General features: G+C 43.2%; 1 protein-coding gene across 2 annotated transcripts in view; it reads left to right on the top strand.

Annotated features, from left to right (window-relative positions):
• Window positions 1–26361, top strand: part of MYH9 (myosin heavy chain 9) — a 70187-nt gene extending 43826 nt beyond the window's left edge. Inside the window, exons 12-42 of one of the 2 annotated variants that reach the window (XM_026794517.2) lie at window positions 819–971; window positions 2162–2335; window positions 3103–3276; window positions 3848–3962; window positions 4442–4504; window positions 6319–6512; window positions 6845–6966; window positions 7330–7399; window positions 8347–8507; window positions 9250–9358; window positions 10343–10474; window positions 11113–11319; window positions 11812–11949; window positions 12462–12585; window positions 13365–13536; window positions 14131–14343; window positions 14795–14939; window positions 15413–15619; window positions 16535–16639; window positions 17909–18061; window positions 18417–18665; window positions 19163–19375; window positions 20042–20254; window positions 20605–20766; window positions 21451–21579; window positions 21924–22012; window positions 22222–22345; window positions 23407–23615; window positions 24034–24142; window positions 24464–24636; window positions 24799–26361. In XM_026794517.2, the coding sequence (XP_026650318.1) occupies window positions 819–971; window positions 2162–2335; window positions 3103–3276; window positions 3848–3962; window positions 4442–4504; window positions 6319–6512; window positions 6845–6966; window positions 7330–7399; window positions 8347–8507; window positions 9250–9358; window positions 10343–10474; window positions 11113–11319; window positions 11812–11949; window positions 12462–12585; window positions 13365–13536; window positions 14131–14343; window positions 14795–14939; window positions 15413–15619; window positions 16535–16639; window positions 17909–18061; window positions 18417–18665; window positions 19163–19375; window positions 20042–20254; window positions 20605–20766; window positions 21451–21579; window positions 21924–22012; window positions 22222–22345; window positions 23407–23615; window positions 24034–24142; window positions 24464–24636; window positions 24799–24919 (4722 nt within the window). In that variant the 3' untranslated portion in view covers window positions 24920–26361. The remainder of the gene's footprint in view (window positions 1–818; window positions 972–2161; window positions 2336–3102; window positions 3277–3847; window positions 3963–4441; window positions 4505–6318; window positions 6513–6844; window positions 6967–7329; window positions 7400–8346; window positions 8508–9249; window positions 9359–10342; window positions 10475–11112; window positions 11320–11811; window positions 11950–12461; window positions 12586–13364; window positions 13537–14130; window positions 14344–14794; window positions 14940–15412; window positions 15620–16534; window positions 16640–17908; window positions 18062–18416; window positions 18666–19162; window positions 19376–20041; window positions 20255–20604; window positions 20767–21450; window positions 21580–21923; window positions 22013–22221; window positions 22346–23406; window positions 23616–24033; window positions 24143–24463; window positions 24637–24798) is intronic. The other variant, XM_005488558.4, reaches the window with a different exon arrangement.
• Window positions 26362–26681: the final 320 nt, after the last annotated feature.

Below are 26681 nucleotides of genomic sequence, written 5' to 3'. Positions count from 1 at the left end.
TGTCCCTGGGGAGTTATTTTCAATGCGGTATGCAAGGGTGACATTTGCAAGTTGGTGCAATTCAGAAAGCACTATTTTTGAGTGGGTCAGCTACTAAGATAGAAGAATTTGCTGCTCACCCTTGAAATTTACTCGAAATTTGGTAACACTCTTGACTGGTTGTGCTGTAAATGAAACCTGACCTAGGAGCTTGTGGCCTGCTTGAATGGAGCAAACACCTGTGCTTACTTATTGCCTGGCTTCTTTATGAACACAGCATTATACTCTAAATAAAGAAACATGGCCCTGTAACATGGAAAGGATTGGTAAGAGATTGAAGTCTGGAAAAAGTCAGAGGTTGCCTTTCCATGCTGCTTGTCCCTTTTGATGTGCAATTTCTTACTACATGTAGTATTTGTGTCAAGCAAAGGTGGGGTAGTGGCAGGGAGGGATTGGGCTTCATAAATCCAAAGTTAGAAAAGAATTGAAGTTTGTTTCCTTGGGGCTATGAAATACTCCAGGTTACTACAGTCTTTGGGAGTGACTGGGCATAGTTTTTCTTTCTTTAATATGAGGTTTTGTTTCCTCCAGCAGGTAGGATCCTGAAATTTGGTTTTGACACACTAATTTAGAGACAAATTTTTTGCTCTTATATATTGAATATCACTATGCCATCTACTTTTCATTTGGAATAAGCTGAAATAAGCCTTGTTCAGTGGATTTCCTGGTGGAGAGAAAATGTCAGACTACAGTTGTGCTGCTAGATGCTGAAGCAGTGTAATCTGTGCCTTTCTTTGGTTTATAATGCAGCTTTTGATGTTGATGTGTTTGCTGTTTAGGCTGATTTTGCCATTGAAGCACTGGCCAAAGCCACTTACGAGCGGATGTTCCGGTGGCTGGTTATGCGCATCAACAAGGCTTTGGACAAGACCAAGAGACAGGGTGCTTCCTTCATTGGAATCCTTGACATTGCTGGCTTTGAGATTTTTGAGGTAAGGAGATGTCAGGTCCTTGCACTCAGTACAGTTTAATATGGAGCAAAGACCGCAGAAGGAAATAGCTTTACAACTGGAAAATAATGCAGTCTTGATAAGGATGTGAAGCCCACAAAAGGGGGAATCAATATCAAGTCTCATTCAGGATAAGTGTAGGAGAGGAGGAGCTGAAGGAAAGCTGAGGGAGAGATGGGAGAGAGGGAAAATGTGAGCTCTTTCTCTAGATGACGGTGAACTGTTAGGCCAAGCTGTTATGGGATTCTATTAAATAATTTTAGGATGTGGTTTGCATTATAATCTGAAGCAGCCACAGACTGCCATCAAAAAAGAAGTATCCTACCATTATCCCAGCAAGGCAGCCTCTGTCAACCTGTGTTATGTTACACTGGGTCTAACTCATGAACAACTGCAAAATGAATTGGACCATTTATTAATGAAATAGAAAACTAAGACACAGAAAAGTTGGCTTTGGTTTTTTTTTTGTTTGTTTGTTGGCTGGGTTTTGGGGGGTATTTTTTTTCCTTCTCCCTCTTATTGGTATATCTTTGGCTTCACAGTTGCTGGATCTCATGAAAAGAAGAGGAGAAGAAATAACCATAGTTAGGAATTATTAAACAGGGAGGAATTAAAACAGGACCACTTTCTTTAGAAGCCGCATTTGTGTGGTCAAACGTAAAAATACACTGTGGATTATTAACCTTGTCCTTACCATTCCAAAAGAAATCTGGAAATTTTATAGAAATTTCTCTCACTTTCCTTGCTCTGATTTTATATGAGAATTAAAAAGGGACTTTCCAGTCCACACACTTTTAGGAATTTGTCTTCAGGCTTCTGTTGCTGCTTCTTCCTATGGAGAGGACTTGCTGGCTCTGCATTTGTGAGAAAACCGGAGTCCTTTCTTGTCCCGGGTTAAGTAGTTGCAGTAACTCTTCTGCTGTTTACAGCTAAACATTCTTTTGCAAAGTCTGAGAACCAGTGTGTATGAACTTCCCTAGGGATTGCAGCAGTGTGCAGTGGCACGTGACAGAACAGGCAGTTCATATCCAAAGGGGTTATTGACAGTGGACTGTCTGCCCCACTTTAGCTTAGATTCCTGAACCACAGATATGATCTTTTGTGCTAATAGGATGCTAGGTGTGTCTTCACAAGCAATTGCTCAAACATCTTTCTGCTTTTTTCTTAATTAGCTGAACTCCTTTGAGCAGCTGTGTATTAACTACACGAATGAAAAGTTGCAGCAGCTCTTTAACCACACCATGTTCATTCTTGAGCAAGAGGAGTACCAGAGGGAGGGCATAGAGTGGAATTTCATTGACTTTGGCCTGGACCTGCAGCCCTGCATTGACCTCATAGAGAAGCCGGTAAGTTTGTTTTACTGTCAAGCAGGAAATGGCTGCACTGATTTTGTCATTTGAGGACATCATCTCTGCCCCTCTAGCTTTTGTTATCCTCTACTGGCACTGTAATATAATTAGAAGCAGGAGTGAACAGTTTCTTCTTTGTATGAAAGTGTGTCACCAATAAGCTGTTAGTGTCAGTTCTGTAGGAAACACTGCATGAAAATGGATCTAATTGGTCACTTTTCCCTCTCACTGTATTGTCCTCACTTGTTAGGTCTGCATGATGCTAGATGTATGTCCAGCTTGCCATAAGTAGTGTGAACCTCCTTACTTAACTACAGGTGTGATGAGAAGCTGTGAACTCTGTTGCTTTCATTTTGCTCTAATGATACTTAAGAATTTACAAATTTCACAGTAGATGTTCCAATAGTAAGGACTAGTTTGTGAAACTTTCTGCTATGGCCTTTTGCATTTAGACACCTGAATATATTTAGAGAACTGTATAATAATATTTCTTCTAATAAAAATATCTTTTCCCAAAAAAAAACAACCTAGACAAATGTCACAGAAGAGACTTTCTCATAAAAATGGTCAGAATTCAGATGAGGATGTTGAAGAACTATTAACAATTTATATTACAATGGAAGTAGTTTAACTGATATCACACAAGAGGTGAATGTGATGTGGATCAGGCTGAGTTCTTTTTTCCCCTCCTCTAGCTGTCTAAAGGTGTTAATTATCGTTGTAGTCATGTAGTTAATGATGTTTTGATGTTTCCCTTCCTTAAGGCTGGGCCTCCTGGTATACTGGCTCTGCTGGATGAAGAGTGCTGGTTCCCAAAAGCAACAGACAAAAGCTTTGTGGAAAAAGTTGTTCAAGAACAAGGCACCCACCCCAAATTTCAGAAGCCAAAACAGCTGAAAGACAAAGCTGACTTCTGTATCATACACTATGCTGGCAAGGTAAAGAATCAATAACTAAAATGTGAAGGTTGGAATGATTAATTCATAACCATTACTTCTTAGAAATGGCTACTTACCAAAATGGTGGCATATGAGAAACCATCAGAAGATTTCATGAAAGTGTTCCATTGCAGAGGAGCTCACAGGGTCTAAGGAGGCCTAACTTGCCTGCGATTTTGTCTGTATTTATAGTTCAAGACATGTCAGACTGACAGCAATTTAAATTTGTTCTGTGTGACTTGGTGAGACTGGAGGTACTGCTCAGAGGAATCCTGCATCAAGACTTCATCACCAAAAATGCTGATGCAGCTGTTTTTTGTGTGACACTCTGGATGATACAAACTGGCATTGCAAATCCATTCCCTTTAGTGACAGAACAGAACATGCAGCTTTTTGTAAGGGCTGGAAATTCATAGGTGTGCTTACTTAGATTGTAAATCCAGGAATGGTTAGGTAATCGGTTGTTGTGCAAACCTGGGTGATACTTTCCTAGACTGTGCCAGATGATGTTGGATACTGGGCTGCAGAAAATTGCTCATCCCAATCTCCTTGATGTGTTTATCTTCTGCAGGTGGATTACAAGGCAGACGAATGGCTGATGAAGAACATGGATCCACTGAACGATAACATCGCCACTCTTCTGCACCAGTCGTCCGATAAGTTTGTGTCTGAGCTGTGGAAAGATGGTATGTAACTAAACTGCATTTCATTTGTTTGCTCTTTTTTTGTGTGAAAAGCTTGGGCATCAAAAGCCTGTGATGAGCTTCTTTTGCTTTTCCCCCTGAAGACTAAGCCACCAAGATGAGCATTATCTGGAACATCCTTTACTTAGGTCACGGTATTTCATTAAAAGTTCACTGTAACTCAAGAGAAAGGTTCATTTGCATCAACTTCTGTTAAACTTGCTGCATATGTAGCAATTCTGTCTCTAAGTGAGGAATACTGGGATAAAATATGAATGCACCATTATGAGCCAGCAGCTTGTATAGCTGCAACACTCAAGATCTGAAGTGGAACCTGTTTTCAATCCTGCAACTAAGTGTGCCTTTTCTGCAGTGTTGTTCAGTACTTTACTCTATCTTCTCTGGGTTTTATCTGGTTTTGAGTCTTACTGTTACTGTCACTTTCTGTGGTAGGTTTTCTTTGACGTCTCTGTCTGTTGCAGAGATGCAGAAGGTTCAGAGAGCCTATTTCTATCAACACTTTCCTATTCTTCATCTAGAACCAGGTGACTGAGAAACCCAGCTGTCGTGTCATGTGTGTGATGCATCCTAGAGCCATGCAAGAAATGCTTCCGTTAACTTCTCTTTGTCCCTTTGTCATACCTGCCTGTCTTTCTTGTTCATTTCCTCTGCTTTGTGCTAGTAGCTCCTCATGGACTTTGAAACAAAAGTAAAACTCACCTTGAAAGTGGATACAAAAATACAGACACATTCAGGTGCTTAAAGTTGCTCTTGCACAACTTGAGTAGGAACAAATCCCTGTCAACTGTTTAAATGTAGAGCTAGCTCAGCTGTATTTCTTGCAAGATATGGAAGGAAGATTTCTGAGGCTGCATAGAAACTGAATTCCAGTTTGGCATTCGTTTTAGTACTGGGATTTCACTTCAGCAGCTGATAATTTCAAAGAGGGTTTGGCAAAAGGACTCGTCCTGGATGAAAAATGGCCATCAGCAAGTTGTGCCTAACAAGGCCTTTGCTGTGTGAGACTACTTTTGGGCTTGAAATGTGAACTGACCACAGCTTATCAGTTTCATTTACTGTTCTTAGATGGATGTTCTTTTGAAGTGACTGTTCTTTTCTCTATCCTGAAGTAAATTGCAGGGCTCAAGATTAAAAGTATTGGCACAGCCACAGTCTGGGATGTACTTCTGTGGACTTCCCTGTGATGTCATCTAGTAACAGCCTTCTTTTCTTTCTGATAAGGCAACCTTGACCCTATTCCAACAGCTGCTCTAGAAGTGAACAATTTTTAGCTAATATTAGCTGTAAATGAGAATACTCTTTCTAGCTTATTCTTTTGTAGGGTGTCTCTTAGCAGCTGCATTTTTTTTTAATCAGAAGGCAGTTGAGCACAAGCTGGTGTATTTTCTGAAGTGAAGATGGAGAGCCTGAGTGTAGACATCAGCCAACCACTAAAGGTGGTGGAGAGTAGCTTGAAGCCCTTAAGAAAAGTGTATTGGAAGTGTGGAAATTTCTAGTGATACAGTTGGTTTTTGCTGGATGGGTGAATTTCTATCTCTATGTAGAAAAGCAGTGTGAAAAAGTAAAACTTCAGTTTCTTCTTGCTCCTGCTACTATCTAGCTGACTAGCTAGATCTAGCTGACTTCTGTTGAGGAAAAAAAAAATCTGTGGTGTCCATTCATCAAGGTGATAGTTTCATCAATGCTTGGATGTCACTGTGGCATAGTGGAGAAACTTTGGGCAGGGAGTTCTGACTTTCTCCTAGTGCTGTTGTTCATGTCTGTGTCATGGAATACTTGTACTCCAAAAACAGCTCAAGCAGTGGTATCCTGAGATTTGGGTTTTGTCATGCCTTTTACTGTGCTTGTTCAGTTTACAAGTAGATATGACTTTTCTGATCATTGGTTATGACAGTCCTGCCTGTAATGCAAGAGTGAAGCTGGGCTTTTTCTCTATCTGTGGCCCCTCCTGGATCAGAGTTAACTAACAGTTGACTCTGGTGGGCTAGCAGCTAGAGCTCTTGTTGTTTTTCATTCTAAGCTAAGCAAGTAGAAGCATCTGAAACTCACTTCTAGATTGCTCTTCCAGTGCTGCCCTCCAGGGCATCAGTAGAATGTGTTTGGGATTAAGTTTGACTCCATCACTCAAACTTCCTGTAGTGAGCTGATGCTTTCTTTTCCTTCCTGCTCCTATCCCTGCACAAATTTTGTACAGGACACGACATCTGTGTAGAGATGAAGCAAAAAGGATCCTGCAGCTCCTCTCATTTATCCTGTTCTACCCAGATGTTCTTTGTATGTCCCAATGCTTCCTTTGTTTGTGGGAGGATTTTAATGCTCTTTCCTGTGCTCTCTCTAGTGGACCGTATTGTTGGGCTGGATCAGGTAGCTGGTATGTCAGATACAGCGCTGCCAGGGGCCTTTAAAACCAGGAAGGGAATGTTCCGGACGGTGGGACAGCTCTACAAAGAACAGCTGGCTAAGCTGATGGCTACCTTGAGGAACACCAACCCCAACTTCGTCCGTTGCATTATCCCCAACCATGAGAAAAAGGTAAGACAGCTATAACAGCACAGCCCATGCATTCTTACATGGGCTTCCTGGGTGTGTGGCTGGGTTGATGGCTTCTGTCAGGTTTTGCAAGAGATCTGGAAGAGGCCCTCTTTTCTCAGGGTGTTTTTTAAGATCATCCTAAATAACTGTATGCTTACTAAAATTGTGGGGACTGATCTTTGCAGTTCTTAAGGTGGCATAAAAGCTTTCCATTCCTTCTAACTGGAAGAGAGATCTGGCTCCTTTACAAGAAAGAGAGGGTGAGAGGCAGGGGGTAAGACCTTTTTGTAAAAACTTTGTGATATTCATAAAATATACATTTTCCTCTCTAGGCTGGAAAACTGGACCCCCACTTGGTCCTTGACCAGCTTCGCTGTAATGGAGTGCTGGAGGGAATCCGTATTTGTCGTCAGGGTTTCCCCAACAGAGTTGTGTTCCAGGAATTCAGACAAAGGTGAGCTCTAGAAAAGAATCTGAAGCAGTCTTTGGCCTGACAAAGTTAAGACATAAGTACAAAAGTGGAAGTCTTTTATTGCAACTAAATGGAAAAATTGACAAAGACAACATATCTGTACCTTGGTATGCCCTGGCAGAAAGCCTCCCAAAAGCATTTTTGATTTCTCCAGTAAGGATGTAGTTAAGGTGAGGCATAGAGGACCATGTCCAAGGCTGCTGCTTCATTGTCTGCTGTCTAGAGGTGCAGTGTTTTTTGAAAAACTGTTGACCTCACAATAGCATAGGAATGCATACTGATTTCTTTTGTTTTGTTGTTTTCAAATACCCTTGTGTGACTAGTCTGATGCTTTCTCATTTTCAGATACGAAATCTTAACTCCAAATGCAATTCCCAAAGGATTTATGGATGGAAAGCAGGCTTGCGTTCTGATGGTAAAACCTCCCAGAAACTCTCCTTGAATAGAATAAACTAGATGGGTGTGGTTTAAAAGTTGGAGTTGTTTGGGCTAAAAATAACTTGTACTCACAGACCAAAATTCCAAAGTCAAATGTTTTGTCTGAGAGGAGGGTGCAAAAAGCTTCCTCTTGGCTTCATGGATGGAGGCTTTTGTCTGGCATGAGATTCAATAATCCTAGGCAAGAGGTCCTTTCTGTTTCCACAGATGCGTACTTTGAGATGCCAGCAGTATTCATAGAGTCAAAATGCTCAGAAGCATTAATGCTATCTTTAGCACAGACTTAAAGTATGAGGTTCAGTAAACTTTTTGTAATGGCCTGCTGCTGACAAATGCTTTCATCAAAGGCTCCAATTAGTTTCTGTGGAATTGCCTGCTTCAAAGGGAAAGCTTTGGCTCTAGCTTGATGATTAGGCTTAAACTGAGCTTGATCATACGGGATTCCCACTTTTCTGTCTTACAGGAGTATAGCTGATTCTTTCTAGCTTAGTTAATATAAGCATTGGCAGCAAATCCATGGAAGGAAGGTTGGGCTGGGGTGTCTTTTTTGGACAAAGATAGGATTGAGAAAAAGTAAATGGGAAGGATCAACAGATGTGTTTCTTCTAGAAAAGGAAGAGGACTCTCAAGACTAGGCATGCATTCCTCACAGCATCCTTGTATTCTGAATACTTTATGTAATACCTCTATTAAATTATGCTTTCAGTCATATTTTCTGTCTCTGATTACCTCCATTTGATGCCGTGCTTGGCTGAGCTTCAGCTTCTCTAATTGGGATAGGCCAGGAATTTATTGGGTTTGGTTTGCCTGAGTGGTGCATTGTAGAGAAGGGCTGTCTTACAGCCACGAGCCACAAATATGTTTTGTGATGTTTCACATGAAACAGTCTTTGCGGGACATGAATTCTTCTCTCTCTCTTTTTAGATCAAAGCATTGGAGCTGGATTCCAACCTTTACAGAATTGGACAGAGTAAAGTGTTTTTCCGAGCTGGAGTCCTTGCTCATCTTGAAGAAGAGAGAGACCTGAAGATCACAGATGTCATTATTGGATTCCAAGCATGTTGCAGAGGCTACCTGGCCAGAAAGTAAGTACAGTGATTTTTGAAGTCATAATCATGTGTTTCATCATAAACATGTATTTCTCCCATTCAAGCACAAATTTATCTTCAACAAAATGAAATAATTGTCTAGAAATTATTTTTTGTCAGAAAGGCCATGACTTATTTATTGTATATGACAGTTGATGGTCTTTTAGGTTTTTCTCATCTCTGTAAATGCCAGACTTCTGGCACCTGCAAGAATCTCTGTGTGCTGTATCCAAAAAACTACCTGAGCAGTAAAGCCTTTTTTTCTCTGTAAGAATGCTATGCAGCAGATCAAGATTTTCACAGAAGTGCTGTGAAGGTGCAAATGGCCAAGTCTTAGTATGGTACTGATGCAGGAGGTGTGGGGTTTCTCTTAAGTTATCAGGTAGGGCTGCAATTGGTCCAGTTCTAAGATCAAAAGTAGTACCTGTCAGTTTGGTGGGAAAAACACACCTCTGCTTCAGATCTCCCTTCTTGGAAGTGAAGATAGTAAAGCTTTTCAGAGTAGAAGACATGAGGGAAATTTTGTTAAAATAGGAAGCTGGATTAAGGAAAAAAGAGCCACTCTTATGTGAGCAGAAAAAAAAAGATGAAAATCAAGAGAAAGTTCACTGGAAACTGCTAGTTTTTTGGGAGGGAACCTTCTAAAGAAAAAAAACACAGAAGTATCTAAGAAAAGGCTCGATGGTGTGAATTGTGTGCCGCTCTGGGTTCCTTTGTCTTATCTGCACTTGCTTTGCAGAGCCTTTGCCAAGCGCCAGCAGCAGCTGACAGCTATGAAAGTGCTTCAGAGAAACTGTGCTGCCTATCTGAAGCTGCGGAACTGGCAGTGGTGGAGGCTCTTCACCAAGGTAAGAGCTTTCCCTTTGCAATCCCCCTGCCATGAGCTAAGACATCTCCAACTAGATCAGTTTGCTCAGAGCCCCATCCAACCTGACCTTGAATGTTTTCAGGGATAGGGCATCTGTCCACCGCCTCTCTGGGAAACCTGTTCTGGTGTTTCACCACCTTTATTGTAAAAAACTTCTTCCTTGTATCAAGTCTGAATCTACTCTTTGTTAGCTTAAAACCATTACCTTTTTGTCACAACAAGCCTTCCTAACAAGTTTGGCCCCCTCTGTTTTGTGAACCCCCTTTTAGGTGCTGACAGGTGCTCTGAGGTCTCCCTGACGCCTTCTCTTCTCCAGGCTGAACAGCCCCAACTCTCTCAGCCTGTCTTCATAGCAGAGGTGCTCCAGCCCTCTGATCATTTTTGTGACCCTCTGGACCCACTGAAACAAGTCCGTATCTTTCCTGGGCTGAGAACCCCAGACCTGGATGCAGCACTCCAGGTGGGGGCTCACCAGAGAAGAGGGGCAGAATCCTCCTCTGGGTTCAGCCCAGACAGTTCTTTGATCACCAAACACTCCATCCATCAATTTTTCTTCATTTTAGAGAGAAAGATCTTGGGATACCATGCCAAAAACCTTACAGAAGTCCCCTTATATGACATTGACTTACTTATGAATTTCCCCATTGTATGGCAACTTTTTTATTCTCTCACTATTACTACTTAACCCTTGAGGGTCTAGAATTTACTGAACCCTTTCCTGATGCATCCCATCCTGGAGGAGAATAAATGGACTGGGCAGAAAGCGTGCTATTGGCAGAGTAGGTGACATCTAGTTCTGTATAATTCCCCCAGTGTTCCCCCCAACAAAACAGCTGATTGGTCCTTCAAATTAAAAACTTACCTAAAATGTTATTTTAGTCAATGCTTCTCTCAAGTACAAGAGCATTTCTTCATGTTTTTGTTATTCCTTATACACATCTCATTCCCTTGGTTTCCCTTTCAGGTGAAGCCCCTTCTGCAAGTCAGCAGACAGGAGGAGGAGATGATGGCCAAGGAAGAAGAACTGATAAAGGTCAAGGAGAAGCAGCTGGCTGCAGAAAATAGACTGAGTGAGATGGAGACCTTCCAGGCTCAGGTGAGTTTTGCAAATCTGATGTGTAAAAATTTTTCTCTCTCTGCCTGTCCAACTGCTTGAGAGCACCTCCTTTGCTTTCTTGGTCTGATGGACAAACTGCAGGATTCCAAATTGCTGGAACATGATTTGGCTGCCTTTTGTTCACTTTCCTTTGCCCTTCTTGCAGCTCCTTTCCTGCAGCAGTTACTCATTTTCTGTACAGTTACTACCTATTGCCCTTCTGTAGCCATTATAGGAGAAAAGTCTCCTTTGGCTGCCGAGTGTTACAGCAAGCTGGTTGAACTCAGTCTTGTCTTTAATGGAATCCTTTTTGTTGGGAACACAGAAGGTGGGAGCAGGGTTGGTTTTTTTCCCATAGAGCTGATAATTATTTGTTACTTTTCTAAGTGGAAATAGACAATTCAAGTGGATATGGTCTTGAGAAATTTGTGAACAATTTGTGGTTGCAGCTCCTGATTTGTGAAGGAGAAGACACACTTAAAACCATGTTTTGATAGGTTTTGGTTAACAGCAGGGGACTGCTGCAATGTTTAAAACTAACTGTGGAACAGAGGAGCACAGAACTTCACTTAACACACATTGCTAAGTGCTTTGCTAAATTGGAGCTTGTCTTATTTCTGGCTTTGCATCCAATGTAGCTCATGGCAGAGAAGATGCAGCTGCAGGAACAGTTGCAAGCAGAAACTGAACTGTGTGCTGAAGCTGAGGAGATAAGAGCTCGCCTGACAGCCAAGAAACAAGAGCTGGAGGAGATATGTCATGATCTGGAAGCAAGGGTGGAGGAAGAGGAAGAACGGTGTCAACATCTGCAGGCTGAAAAGAAGAAAATGCAGCAGAACATCCAGGTAATGCCTTAGGAATGCTGTCTATGTCAGTAAAGAGGATAGTGAGGGTTAGAGTGGTTCTTCTGCCTCAGCTTGGAGGGAAATGAAAGGGAGAAGGGGGTGGAAAGAGGCATGGGAAAATCCATCTGTGGAAACAGCAATAGAATGCAGCAGTTCTGGTGCTGAGCCTGAGGCATTCCGTCAGTCCTCTGGATGAGCTGCTCCATTCTTGAAGGTGATGGCCACTTCTCAAACAATTAGACAAATCTTTGCTTTGTTTTAGGAATGGTCGTATTCTTTGCAAAATAGCATTGCTTATTCTGCTAGAAAATTTGTTGATTGGCAATGCTGTATGTTGCATTAAGTCATGGCAGAGATGTCAGTCTGGGACCTACTGATAATACCTTGAAGGAAGGGTGAAGAAACTTTCCATTCTAGTATTGCTACTGTGCTAGTTCATGGATTGGTGAGCAGCACTGACAAACACCTTGCTTTTCTTTGGGTGTTGTGAAGGAACTAGAGGAGCAGCTTGAGGAAGAGGAAAGTGCAAGGCAGAAGCTGCAGCTAGAAAAAGTGACCACAGAGGCCAAATTGAAGAAATTGGAAGAAGATGTGCTAGTTCTGGAAGATCAGAATCTCAAATTGGCTAAGGTAAGACTCGCACATCATCTTCCACAAGGTAAAGATGCACTGGTGTTTCTCTTGGAGAAAACCACTGCAGGCTGACCTTTTCCCTATTACAGGGAAACTTACTAATTAATTCAGTCTTGTCTTTGAGAATTCTGACCTGAATTTTTGAAAGTAACTGCCTGCCTGTATTCTCAACAGTCAGTATTGTATGATATGTAAATAACTTTGACTAAGTAATGATCCATGAGCAAACATTTTCTGATGCATTGTTATGCCAATCAGTATTAAGTTATTTTATGAACAAACTTCCCTTTCAGTTTTGAAAGGGCTATCGTATCTTTCATTTAAATTCAAATTTAAATGAACTTTAAATTTATTTGAGTTCTGTTTGTGATTCTGAAAGGATTTCGTTCTTTGAGAGTCCTTGTAGCAGGAATAGGCACTCATGATGTTGACATTTCTAAGCAGTCAGATCTGGAAAAATACCCTGTTATTGCAGCAACTCTTTTGACTCTTCTTTCTCAATTCTGCAGGAAAAGAAACTCTTGGAAGACAGAATGTCTGAATTTACAACAAACCTAACAGAGGAAGAGGAAAAATCTAAGAGTTTAGCCAAACTGAAGAACAAGCATGAGGCCATGATCACTGACCTTGAAGGTAGTTTTGGGTTTTGTTTTGTTTTTTTTTTAAGATAGATCCTGTAAAGGCTTACCTAATTAGTTTTAGGTGGTTTCTTGTTAAAAGTTGTTGAACTTCAGTTTCATTTCTGAAAGAGTTTTAGTCCTCCCAAGTTTCTGAAGGGTTAAAAATTAGTCTATAGCGTGTGAGCTATTGATCAGTTTGATAGAGCTGTGCTCTTGTCTGGCTGAAGGTTATGTGCCTTGTCAGCTGAGCCCTAGATCTAAATAAAAATCCTCTCCAAAGCAGCCAGGCCAATGGAGGAGAGAGGCTGGTTCTCTTTCTTCTCCTGCTGTGGAAGTGTCTCCACTTTTCTTCTTCCAGCAGCATCGATCTGTCAGGGTTAGTGCTGTTTCTGCTAGCCTGTTTGCACAAGTTCTTCAGAGTTCTAGAAAGATACTCTTCTGGCGACTGCCTGTTTAGTTTCAGTACAGGGAGAGCAGACCTTGTGTTCAGCACCACTAAATGGGGGTTTATGCCTGCGTGGTGTGAGGCTGCCATTGTGTGTGCATCGTTACAGTGAGAGTGGGAAAAGGAGGTTTGGCTGTAAGGTGAGGGGAAGGGAAATCGCCCTGATAAATTTTGAGGGCAAAATAGAGTAGATGCAGTAGATGACTCTATAGGTCCTGACAAAATAATGCAGTCCAGCTACAGTTTGAACAGTTGTGTTATCAGGAAAGAAAGTATTGCTGAAATCTATTTTTCTGTGCTTGTACAATGTTCTGAGTGTGTAACTTAATGTGACCCATCTCCATTAGAACGCCTGCGACGCGAGGAAAAGCAGAGGCAGGAGTTGGAAAAGACTCGTCGGAAGCTTGAAGGGGACTCCACTGATCTGCATGACCAGATTGCTGAGCTGCAGGCTCAGATTGCAGAACTCAAAATGCAGCTGGCCAAGAAGGAAGAGGAGCTGCAGGCAGCTTTAGCTAGGTGAGAACCTGACCTTGGGGTTCAGGGACCACCTGGTTGGGAAGTATTTCTTGTCTTGTGTCACTTGGAATTGGGTGAATAGGCATAAATGCAGCCTGTGGATGTTGTATTTTGGCCTGTGGACTATTTAAGATCCATGTCCTTGGCATTAGAGTTCTTTAGCTGCTGCTCACTGCCACATTCTCTGTCCAGAACTAGACTATGGATGCAGTAGGCACTGCATCCGTTTGACTGGAGTAGTAATCCTTAAGCTGTGATTAAAAAGTAGTGGCAGCACACTGGTGTCCCTCTGGTAGTTCCTGTATTCATCTACTCAGTAAAGTGTCTGATTTCCATTGTAAAATGGTGCTTTCTCTTCTGCTTTCTTCTGTTGTCAGTCCCTCTCTGTCCCCTTCTGTAAGGTGAGTAATTGCACTGTCTCAAGTACTGGGAGATAAAGCTTAGGATTTGTAGATCATTTATGGATCGAAGTCTGAATATAACACTGTAGAGCTGACCAATACCAGCTTTTCTTGATTATTTTTGGTAGGACAGGTTGTCTTAATTTGTGTATGGCTTAAGTTTGCTCTGACCCGAACCTTGTGTTGAACACAGAGTGGAAGAAGAGGCGGCGCAGAAGAACATGGCCCTGAAGAAGATCAGAGAACTGGAATCCCAGATCACTGAGCTGCAGGAAGACCTGGAGTCAGAGAGAGCATTCAGGAATAAAGCTGAAAAACAGAAGCGGGATCTGGGAGAAGAGCTGGAGGCATTGAAAACAGAGCTGGAAGACACATTAGATTCTACAGCTGCCCAGCAGGAGCTGAGGTAACTCCAACATGCGGCTGTGTTATCTTTATTGGGGATTGGTTTTGGCTGTTTTTAATAATTTTGCTATATTCAGTCTCTTACCATAGCAAACCTTTGCCTTTATCAGTGGTTAGCAGCCTCAGTGACTACAGAAGGAGGTGGTGTGCAAGCCCTAGTCAGGACTGTATTACCTCACCTGATGTCAGAAAGTTTATTTGCTCCCTAACCAAAGTATCAGTGGTTCCCCTGAGGCATTGGTACTTTCAGGCTGTTATTTCTTTGGCAGAAATAATGCTGCCAGCTTAAGCTTGCACTTAAGAAGGATGCAGTGCTAAATGCTACCTTTGAAAAGCATCTTTATAGCCTAAACAGACCTTGAAATTTTCATGCATTAGAGGTGGTGCTGGTGGATATGCACCTCTGTTTGATTCCCTCCTTGGCATTTAAATGGAATTTGTGAATTTTGCAGATCAAAGAGAGAGCAAGAAGTAACGGTTTTGAAGAAGACTCTTGAAGATGAGGCAAAGAGTCATGAAGCTCAAATCCAAGAGATGAGGCAGAAACATTCACAAGCTATTGAAGATCTGGCAGAGCAGTTAGAGCAAACCAAACGGGTATGTGGAGCAAAAAACACAGGGTCAAAGCAGTCAACCTGAAATGACAGTGCAGAAGAGCACAAAGTGTTCATGATACTCATACATGTGTTGTTCTTCCCTTGGTAGATCGTTTTTCTCCATTAAGCATATATAAAGCTGTTCTAAAAAGTGCCATTCATTCTTTTTTCTCCTGTTAGGCATGTTAGATTGCTTATCCAAGACATTCTCAGTGCTAGCACTTGTTAGCTTGTACAACCTCTAATTTGGAAATCTGATGGTGCAGGACTTTTTTCTGTATTGTTGTGTTCTCTGATTGTTAGATTGTCTCCTGATAATCAGTTACAGGCTGTTCATCTTGTTTTTTTCTGAGTAAGCAGTCTGCAACTGCTAAACATACAGCATTAGCTTGCTTGTTGGAAAAACATGTACTCACTGGATCCTGCCATATGTAAAGTCTGAGGGGTTTCGTTGCCTTTTCTTTTCCTCTTCAGGTGAAAGCAAATCTTGAGAAAGCAAAACAAGCTCTGGAAAGTGAGAAGATTGAACTGTCCAATGAGGTGAAGGCTCTTCTGCAGGGCAAAGGCGATGCTGAGCACAAGCGGAAAAAAGTGGATGCTCAGCTCCAGGAGCTGCAGGTGAAATTTACAGAAGGGGAAAGAGTGAAGACTGAACTGGCTGAGAGGGTTAACAAACTGCAGGTGAGTGGCATGGCTTCTCAAGAGAAAAGGTTGTAGGGTGGTGTTTCCCCATGGCTAGTTCAAAAATTCTGCTCCTCCTGGGGATAAAAATGGCAAATCCATCATTTGCTTCCCAAGGGCTATGCAAACTCCTTAACTCATTGCCAGACCAGAATATTTGGATTGATGTTACTTATTTTGAGCAGCCCTGGAAAGGTGAAATAACCAGTTGCTGTTGGAGTTTGAGTTTTGTAAGGCTCAAGGAGTCAGAGTGCCTGTGCCCCCTGAAGACTGGCAGTGGTTTGCACAGCACAGCCCTGTGAGCACTCAGCTGCTGGAGCACCTGGAGTGGCACACACAGACACAACAGGTGGTTGGGTAACTCTTGTGGGAGATGATGTCTGGAAGTTTTGCCACATGGTTGATGTGGAAATTTATGGGTTTCTTCAAAGGAGCAGCAAATCCCTGCTGACAGGGGGTGACACGAAACATTGTCTTTGGCCTTCTCCTTTATGGAGGGTCATCATTAAAAGTCAAACACTACTAGCATATGCACAACCTTTTGAAGCAGGAAAATGTAATTTTGAGACTCTAGATATAATCCTGAAGCAGATAGTATAAAATAGAAGAGAGTGAGTTTAGTAAAAAATTTTACAATTGCTTACCAGGCTAAAATCTCATCTAGGCCTTAGCCCAAACCAACCAAAATCAGAAGGCGTTTGCAATAGAGGTGATCTGAAATGAAATCTCATTTCAGCCTCTCATATTTACTTTGTGGGTCTGTGGAAATGATGTGTTCATTCCTTGAAGGATTATACATATGCCCTTCTGTTAAGAGATGCCTCCATTTACAGTTTTAAGTCTCATAGCTGCTCACCTCTTCCTGTCTTTGTTTTTGATGATGCATTCAGTAACTGATACTCTGATCTCCTTCAGGTTGAGTTGGACAATGTCACAGGTCTTCTGAACCAGTCTGACAGTAAATCAATCAAATTAGCAAAGGATTTCTCTGCTCTGGAATCACAGCTTCAGGATACACAGGTGAGAGCTTTGGAAACCAAGGCAACTGTGTGTCTGTTACATATTGGTAAAGGGAGAAATCACTCCAGATGCCATTAAGTACTGATTATACAACAATTCAAAGGATTTGGTCTGGAGTTTTTTGGGTTTTTTTGTTTGGTTTTTTTTTTTTTTTCTGCTAAGGGGTTTAAACTTCACGACACTGAGAACATTTCTACAGAAAAGCTGGTTATCTTCCTTCTGCTTCTTCAGCCTGTGGAACATATGTCACTTTACCTGTTTTGGGCTTAGAAGTCCTCCTTTATCACTCTTCCACCTGAGAGCACTTAAGTGCTTCAACTGCCTGCAATGCTTGTTTGAAGTTTTTGTTTGAGATCTTCATAGTCAAGTGTTTGACAGGGTGTCTGTGTGCATGTGTGTGTGATTTCCAGTAAATTTGTCAAATTAAGTAGAAAGTTTTATTTCCCAGTGGATGTTGGGGAAGTGATAGATTCAAATAATTTTGTTTTTTTTTCAGGAGTTAAATAATTCTTAGTCTTACAGTTTGGGAAAAACATGCCTTTACAGTTAGCAGAATATGACTCTTAAGGTCAAGCATGGAGTGCTAAGAAGGCTGGAAAGGAAGAGCACATCAATAATAAGTAGCCTTGGACAGTCATTGATGTTCTGTCTACTTACTAGTCTTTAAAAAACAGACTCAAAGACAGGGCACAATACAAAAAATTCTGCACTAGGTTTGAAGATTGGTTAATCTTTACATATCCTTCAGCTCAAGCACTGGCAGCATAAGTCAGTCAATGTTGTTGTGCCCTAAGTTGGTAAATGACCAGTGCTGTACAATTCTGCTGAGACCAGCATTGTTTTTAACCATGCAAGAGCACTTGAGTCTGTTGTGTGTTCCTTTGATACTGGAATATGAGAGAGACACATAGCAGAGTACAGTCATGCTGTTGTTGGGAAAGGTCTGAATACTTTCTGTGCTGCTTGGAGGACTTGAGAAAGGACTGTGGAAAAGCCTGTGTGGTAAGGCCTTGAGAAAGGCTTGTGTGCCAAGGAGTTTACTTTAATTATTAGAGTGTAGGAGAGAATAGGACCCTTCTGAATATTTTGTTTCTATACTGACTCACTGAAAGGCAGTTATTTAAATTCTGTCTTCAGTTGTCTTATCTGTGAAATTAGTTGCATGCTTAAACTCAACTTCAGAAGCACTCCTAGAGAGAGTGGATGAGGATTGTGAGCCTTTAAATCCCACGAGTGGTGCTGAATTCCACTGGGGTGTTTGCTTTATAGGAGCTGCTGCAGGAGGAGACTCGCCTCAAACTGAGCCTCAGCACTAAGCTGAAGCAAATGGAGGATGAGAAGAATGCTTTCAAGGAGCAACTGGAAGAAGAGGAGGAGGCAAAGAGAAACCTGGAGAAACAGATCTCTGTTCTTCAGCAACAGGTACAGAGTCTGCACCCCATAAACCAGTGACTGTAGAGAGGAAGGATAAGTACAGATCTGTCTTGAGAGAAGTAAAATTTAAATGCTGAATTGACTTCTAGTAACACAACCTTTCCTGAGCAAGGGAGATTTTGCTGATTTAGGTGAGAGAAGAAATGAGGTGGTCTCTGATGATAATCATATGAACTGCTTGTAGATTTCTGTCCAGGAATTCCTTTGGGAATTCAGTCATACAGTATTATCTGAGCAGGGAGTAGTACCTTCAGACTCTCTTACTTGAAAGTCCTAAACTTCTGGTGCTGGTGAACTGCACAGAACATTTTCTGTGGCTTCATGTGCAATCCTGGTCCTTTAGGCAATAGATGCAAAGAAGAAGATGGATGATGGTCTGGGCTGCCTTGAGTTAGCAGAGGAAGCCAGGAAGAAGCTGCAGAAGGACTTGGAGGGCTTGAGCCAGCGATATGACGAGAAGACAGCTGCATATGACAAGCTGGAAAAAACAAAGACCCGCCTGCAGCAGGAGCTGGATGACCTGGCTGTGGACTTGGACCATCAGCGGCAGATCGTCTCCAACCTAGAGAAGAAGCAGAAGAAGTTTGATCAGGTATGACTTCAGTCATAAGCATTCAGTAGGTGCATCTTATTGATAGGTCTGCTTTAAGAATACCCAAGCAATACTGCTTGGATATTTAATAATGTTTATTTCTGAGCTAAGGCAGAGCACGTAGAGTGGAGGAAAAAAGCTTTAATAGAAGTGAATTAATTTTGTTCTATGAATAGGAATATAAGCAATGTTCCTTTTCCCAAAGGGATAACATTTATATCAAAACCAAGATTGAGTTTGAAGTGTCATTTGAAAATCATCTCAGAGAAGGTTGAAAATAATAGTTTGGAGGCCTAGGAAATCAGGGGTTTGTTTACTTGGGCTCAGCACAGTTGTTAGAGATGGGATGGCGCGCTTCATTCTCTGAAGCTGCATTTTCTTGATTCCTTCTATCCATGGAAGAACACTATTAAGAAGGCCCTGATGAAAAGTGACATGTTTACCTTGTTAGCAAATGATCAGTAATTTCTCAGAATACTGATGCTGTCCCCGTGTAGCTGTTGGCAGAGGAGAAGACCATCTCTGCCAAGTACGCGGAGGAGCGGGACCGCGCTGAGGCAGAGGCCCGGGAGAAGGAGACCAAGGCCCTGTCCCTGGCCAGAGCCCTGGAAGAAGCCATAGAGCAGAAGGCTGAGATGGAACGAATGAATAAGCAGTTCCGGGCAGAGATGGAAGATCTCATGAGCTCAAAGGATGATGTTGGGAAAAGTGTAAGTATTCGTTTAAGTGTCTGGGCAGGAAATGTCACATAGTTGATACTGTTACTTCTGTACTGCAAAAAGCTGATGCCAGTGGTAACACAGACGAACATTGTAGAGAGTACCGGATACATTGTGAGTTTGTGAATGTTATGTTTGTATTATATCACTGAGTGGTAAAGGTGGGTTGGAAATGACCCAAATGGGGCATTATCAAAGCTGAAAATTACTTGGTATCCTTGTGGCGGAGATGAAGGTATGGCGTGAACCTGATATGTAAAATACAGCAATTAGCCAGGCAGTGGAAGACATTATCTCCAGTATTAAAAAAAAAAAAAGAAATGTTAATTAAGGAAAATAATAAATTCAGAGGCTAAGAGGTATTTTCTTGATTTCTGTCAGAACCAGCAATGTCCAGCTCTGGTAAGTCTTCACTAAGTCAGAACTGGGCTGACAAATGCTTTTCTCTTTCTCCCCACCACCACACACTAACAGCAAGAACTAACAGTAATTGTGGTTCAGACTGGCAGCGTGCATCTGCCCTAATACAAGGGACAAGGTGCAGTGTTCTTGTATCCAGTCTGATGTGAGTGGCTGTTCTTAGCCTTTTTTTCTGTTAGGGTAGATTAAATTGTTGGCACTCTCTGCAGAAACCTCACGTGTGGTACTGTGTTGTAGGTCCATGAGCTGGAGAAAGCTAAGCGGGCCCTGGAGCAGCAGGTGGAGGAGATGAAGACACAGCTGGAAGAGCTGGAGGATGAACTGCAGGCCACAGAGGATGCCAAACTGCGGCTAGAAGTGAACCAGCAGGCTATGAAGGCACAGTTTGACCGGGACCTCCAGGGCCGTGATGAACAGAATGAAGAGAAGAAGAAACAGCTGATCAGACAAGTAAGAACTGCTCTGTAAATCCTCAATGCATTCTGTGCACAAAGGCACTTGTGTCCAGAGACAGTCAGGCAGACAGTGCCAATCCAAAGATTGTTGTTAATGTAAATACTCCAGGCAATATTGCAAAGCTGTGACAGACTTCCTCCCTTGTGTGTGTGGTTGTTCCAATAGTCTTTGTCACAGGAACCTGTGGGACTTTATTAGTGAGGAATGCCAGCCCCATGCCCTGCTAGGGAGAATAAGGACAAGTCACATGCTTGCACTTAGACAGCCTTCGAAAGGGGAATGCGAGAAGTGGGTGCTGGGAAAGGAAGGAGCTGAAATGCTGATGCCTCTGCTGCTCCACACAGGTCCGGGAGATGGAGGCAGAACTGGAGGATGAACGAAAACAGCGCTCCATGGCTGTGGCTGCCAGGAAGAAGCTCGAGATGGACCTGAAGGATTTGGAAAGCCATATAGACACTGCTAACAAGAATCGTGAAGAAGCCATCAAGCAGCTGCGCAAACTACAGGTGAAGTGTTGCAGCTGTTTCAGCTGTCAGGGCAGAGTTTTTACCCAGGGAAACAGGATGCAAGATTTCACCTTGCCAGAACATTGCATCAGTGTCACAAGAGCAGCAGTATCTTGCAGCAGTTCACTGTGAAGGATTTTTTGGCAATCTCAAGCATCCTTCTAATCCCAATCTGCCTGTTTAACTCCCGGAGAGACAAGCTGTGGACAAAGTCCACTCTAGTGCTTGCTTCAAGGTCCCTGTTTTTGAAAAGAATTACAGAGCTGCAAACTAGAGGACCTTAAATAACATTTAGGCCTACTCCTGCCCCAAGATGGCTCTGTTGTGCTTTTTAAATTCCTGCAGGTAGTTGTCTGACCTGTTCTCAGGAAACACTAAATCCTCCCTAGGCTGTTCATGCCATTGCTTCAGTAGAAAGCTCCCTGTACCTTCCCTTCCCCTCTCTATTTATCTGACAGAACTTTTTTCTACAAAAAGCAATCCTGTTTGCTTCTATTGGTATTTTTACATGTTACTTGTGAAATGCAAAAAGGATGAATCCTTTTGTTTGTACAGCCACCTTTGTGGTTGCTGAAGAGTAATGAATCCCTATTTGTTTTCCATCCATGTTTCCCATAAGACAAACAAACCACATCTCTTAGTAGGAGTGCTCTGAAATTCATCTCTTTCTATTCTCTGTTTTAGGCACAAATGAAGGATTACATGCGGGAACTGGAGGACACACGCACTTCCAGAGAAGAGATCTTGGCACAGGCCAAAGAAAATGAGAAGAAGCTGAAAAGCATGGAGGCAGAGATGATCCAATTGCAGGAGGTAATGGAATATGCATGAAAATCAAGAGTTGGTTTGTTTTCTTTGGCCAAGAACTATATGTAGCAGTCTAAGCTGGAGTGTTTATTTCCTTTATTTTGTACTTTTTGCTCTGCTCAAATATGAGGTCCAATTCAAAATGCAGACTTTGGCCCTTTCCTGACAGCTGTGTTAGGAGTGTGCAAAGCAAAGGAAGCTGTGGGGTGGACGGGGAACAGGCCATGTCATAGAATTAGCTTTGGATCATGCTGGAGACCATACCAGCCATTACCAGTAACTCCCTTTTCCTGTGCTGCATTAATTGGTAGCTTCCTATTGGATCAGTGTCCGTCTCGTTTTCATTCCAGGAACTTGCAGCTGCTGAGCGTGCCAAGCGCCAGGCCCAGCAAGAGAGGGATGAGCTGGCGGATGAGATTGCCAACAACAGTGGTAAAGGGTGAGTCATGTTCCCTGTTGGAGGGAGGAGGAGCTGCTGTGAGAGAACACTTCTTGGCCTGTTTTTTTTTTATGTACACTGCAGCACACACTGTATCCCCTCTGGTCCCTAAAGACTGAGCTAATTTTGTGTACAAGTGGTGAGTTTTCCCCCAAGGCATTGATGCCATCAGTGCTGCATTAATGCTCTCTTGGCTCTGTGTCCTGCAGAGCACTGGCCATGGAGGAGAAGAGGCGCCTGGAGGCACGGATAGCTCAGCTGGAGGAGGAGTTGGAAGAAGAACAGGGCAACACAGAGATAATCAATGACCGGCTCAAGAAGGCAAATCTTCAGGTACCTGTTCAGGCTGCAGCAGCCCCTGGGGGTTCTCTGGTGTCTATGAATTGTCCAGCTGTGCTCTGAGTAATGCCAGCAGCTGCCTTGTGCACAGTGCAGGCCCTCAGAAGGCCATAGGTGTGAGATGAAACAGCTGAATACCACAGTACAGAAAATGCAGCCAAAATTATGTTAACTCACTGGCGTTGACCATTTAAAATCATTGGGTAGCTAGAACAATCTCCCAAGCTTATTTTAAACCAAACCACCTCCCTCCCAGTCTATTTTTTTCTGTACAAAGGGATATTGAGAAATATGATCTGTGGCATGCTGCTCCAACTTGACATGCTGAAAAGTGCCACAGTGTGTTTGGAAAATTACTTTTCTGCCAGTTCTATGCTGTTTCAAATGGACTGAACATATGAAATTTGTTAGGCTGCTATAGAAACCATGATCTTGGTCTGCCTGTTGCATGCCTTATTTTGTCTGCCCAACTTTGAGAGTCAAGCATGCTGTTTTCTTAGCACTCCGAAGCCAAGGATCTGGGCTGATGGCTTTCCAAAGGGCTTATTAATTCTGATAGACAAGAGTGTAGTTCTCTACATGGTTGACTATCAGCCAGAGCCCTGGCTTGAAAGTAGGCAGGTTCTTGTCCTTTTACCTCTGTAAGTCAGTATTTTAAAGCTGCTGCTTTGTACTGGAAATAGACAGCCAAAAACCAACAAATTAGTAAAGCACATGTATTGAATCCACTTGCTTCAGGATTTTTGCAATTCAGAGACTGATAATTACTGTTAAGTGCCAGACCATGGCCTTAGCCCCAGAGGGCAGTGAATGTGATTGGCAAGTTTAGTTAGCCCTAAGAGGAAGTTGATAAACCTGTTATTCAAGGAATTACTTTGAAAATCTGGGTAAACTAAGAAGTGTCCTGCCTACAGATAGCTCCCTCTGCATCAGAGTTATTCCAAGAATTCAGCTCACCCTCAGGGTCGTTGTTCTTTCTGATTCTGAGCAATAAATGAGCCTTTGAGCAGGAGCACTGGCTGTGCTGAGCAGTCCTTATCTGTGTCTCGGTGCAGATCGATCAGATGAACGCCGACCTGAACGCCGAGCGCAGCAACGCGCAGAAGAACGAGAACGCTCGCCAGCAGATGGAGCGCCAGAACAAGGAGCTCAAGCTCAAACTGCAGGAGATGGAGAGCGCCGTCAAGTCCAAGTACAAGGCTACCATCACAGCCTTGGAAGCAAAGATAGCACAGCTGGAAGAGCAGTTGGACATGGAGACCAAGTATGTACTAGAAGAAACTCTGTGTGCTTTACCAGCTTCCATCCCTTCTGGAATTTTAAACTCTTCTTAATTCTGATTTGTCTGAGTGAGAGCTTCACCCTGGATATACAGGGTAGCACAGAAGTAAGATCCTGGCACATCTTCCTTGTTTTTCACAGTAAACACTTACAGCTTCTTCTGAATTCAACCACTCCTAAAACTGTAGCTGTGGTACATTTGTTGCCCCTCTGTAGCTCTTGTCCATGTGACATCAGCCTTTTGGTCATTTCTGGGGAACATTGTTTCCCATCCCCCTTTCTTCCTAAGTTAAGGAGGACTTTTGCTATCTTCCTCACTTCTGACTTGCCCAGGTTAGGTGGTCTTGCTGGGAACAGTGGGAGATGAGCTGTTGTGTGAGCCCCCCTGTGTTTGTGTTCAGGGAGCGCCAGGCTGCCAGCAAACAGGTGCGCCGTGCCGAGAAGAAGCTGAAAGACATCCTGCTACAGGTGGATGATGAGAGGCGTAATGCTGAGCAATTCAAAGATCAGGTGGGTACCTGATGTGTCTGTGAGACACCTGACAGACACCTCCAGTGTCTGTGAGTCTTCTGGGGGGCAGGCGTTTCCTTCTACGACCAAGGCGTTCACCATCCTGTAGATTTCTCCTCTGTCACTGTAATAATTACAAGATGAGACAGATAAAAATGTGATTCTTTTAAAGAAAAGCTAGGACCCCTCAAGACCTAGGAAATTCCCTTCAGAAATGGAAGAGGGGGCTTTGAAAACTCTGTTTTTTACTGCTCTTACTACTGTGCTGCAACTCTGGGCAATCACTGAGTTCTTATCACTTTTTGCCCCGTGCACGCTCAGGCGGACAAGGCCAACATGCGCTTGAAGCAGCTGAAGCGCCAGCTGGAGGAAGCAGAGGAGGAGGCCCAGCGAGCCAACGCATCCCGTAGGAAGCTGCAGCGGGAGCTGGAGGATGCCACCGAGACAGCAGATGCCATGAACAGAGAAGTCAGCTCCCTGAAGAGCAAGCTCAGGTAAGGAGGAGCGTTTTGTGCCACACCGTGGCAGCCAGTGCAGCGTGGGCTGTGTGCAGCTGCCCCCAGCACACAGCGGGGCCAGGTGCTTCCCTGCCTCTTCCCAGAGCCCGCCCCGTGAGTTTGTGGAACGCTCCTGATGTGCCGTGTGTCCTCCCCTAGGCGTGGGGACCTGCCCTTCGTCATGACGCGCCGCTTGGTCAGGAAGGGAACGGGAGAGTCGGTGTCCGACGAGGAAGTGGATGGCAAGGCAGATGCTGGTGATGCCAAAGCTACTGAATAATTCCTCCCATTTGACCCAGGTTACATGTGAGGGAGTGACCCACCTACCCTCCCCTCTTCCATTGGACTTTCAGCAATCCCTCTCCTCCTAAATTGGCTGGGGATCTGCAGAGCAAGCCCAGGTCTGTGTGTCTGGAGCCATCGGGCATCTGTGTTCCTAGTTTTCTCCTCTTTCCAGTTTCCTAATCCTCTTTGTATTTAATGCCAAAGAGCCAGGGCTCCGAAATTTGACCAGCAGTTTGGCCACTGCAAAGGCCTGTAGAACTGTCTGTGCCATGTCTGCTGGTAAATCCTTATTGTTTGGAGGGAGTGGGGCTAGGAAAAGATTATTTTTGCTGTAAATCTCCTTTTGTCTTCAATTCTAGCTGCAGGGAAGCTTCATCCTGTATTCTTTCCCCTCTCTCTTCGTTTGCTTTCGGCAATCATGTTCAGTGACCTCAGACTTCTGCCTCTTTTAATCTGCCCACCCATGTGGTTTGGGAGCAGTTTCAGGAAAAACGGTGTGCTTTGGCCATGGCAATTTGCCCTTTCTTCTTTCCCTGTGTTTCCAGGGAGGGCTGAAGATGGAAACTCCTCTTGGGATAGCTTACCTGGGGGACTTGCCAAAGTTGTCTTTTTTTTTTTTTTTTTTTTTTTTTCCCTTGCATCTTTTTTTTCCCCATTTTTTTCTTTTTTCCTCCCTTCTTCTTTTTCCTGTCTGGACAGATCTCTGAAGTGCAATGATGTCCTGTTTGTGTCTCTGCCTCTGAGCGGTTTCATCTAAGGTAGTGTGGACCAGTAGTTAATGACAGGCTGGGGGAGCAGAGCAATGTCCTTGTGCTTGTCTGAGAATCTCTGGGGGACCAAATATATTTAATGGTAATAGACAGAATCTAGAGGAATTTAATAGGGTAGTGGGCAGAGGGTGGGGCTAAGGGGAGGGAAATTCCTCTTATTGACGTTTCCAAACCTCTTGCACCTGCTCTGTAACCAGGGGTTGGGATTAGTTATTGTGCACCGTTGACTAAGAGTATATTAAAAACCCTTTAATCTGCACAGATATATGTAAGGCCTTTGTATTTCTTGTAATAAGTAATTAAGAAAAAGAAAATAAAGGTCTTTATCACTGCCTTTTTCTTGGGACCATGGTTATATATAGATAGTCTTTACTTTTCTACACCGTACACTGGTTGCTGGATTTACCTGTATTCTTAACCATATTGTATATGCTGCATTTAGACCTACTTATGAGCAAAGTAAGATTTAAATACAAAGCATCATACTGTATGCCTGAAGCACCCTAATGGAGGAGCCTCCTGTCCAGATTGCTGTCACAGAAGAATTAAAATTTTTTTTATATAATAAAAGTGCCTTAGCATGTGCCTCAGCTGTGTGTCACCACTACACTCAGTAATGGTTTACTGGTGCTCCACTGATGTTACCAATAAAGATTATTGTGCTGCAGTCATGCGTGTGTATTGCCCTTCCCTCCTTTCCTGGGTGCAGTGAAAACCCTGTGCAGCCGTGGAAACTCTGCTTTTTGTTACATTTTTGCCAGAAATTGAGTAAGAAACTTGTGCCCATATTCTGGTCTTCCTGGTCCCTTGAAGTGCCACATTCTGGTCTTCCAGCCAGGGCAGAAGCTGGAGTGCAGCAGCAGCAGCTCCTGACTCCAAGCTCGTCCCTCCCATCCTGTGCTGGCAGCGATTCAGACCCTGCTGACCAAGTGTGAGCTGGGCCGGCCCTGGGTGGCAGCGATGGGGAGGGAGCTCTGGCACTCAGTG

Source organism: Zonotrichia albicollis, chromosome 4 (assembly GCF_047830755.1).
Source record: "Zonotrichia albicollis isolate bZonAlb1 chromosome 4, bZonAlb1.hap1, whole genome shotgun sequence".
In the NCBI taxonomy this organism is placed as follows: Eukaryota; Metazoa; Chordata; class Aves; order Passeriformes; family Passerellidae; genus Zonotrichia; species Zonotrichia albicollis.
Note: the sequence above shows the minus strand (reverse complement) of the source record. Positions and strands in the feature narration are given on the sequence as shown.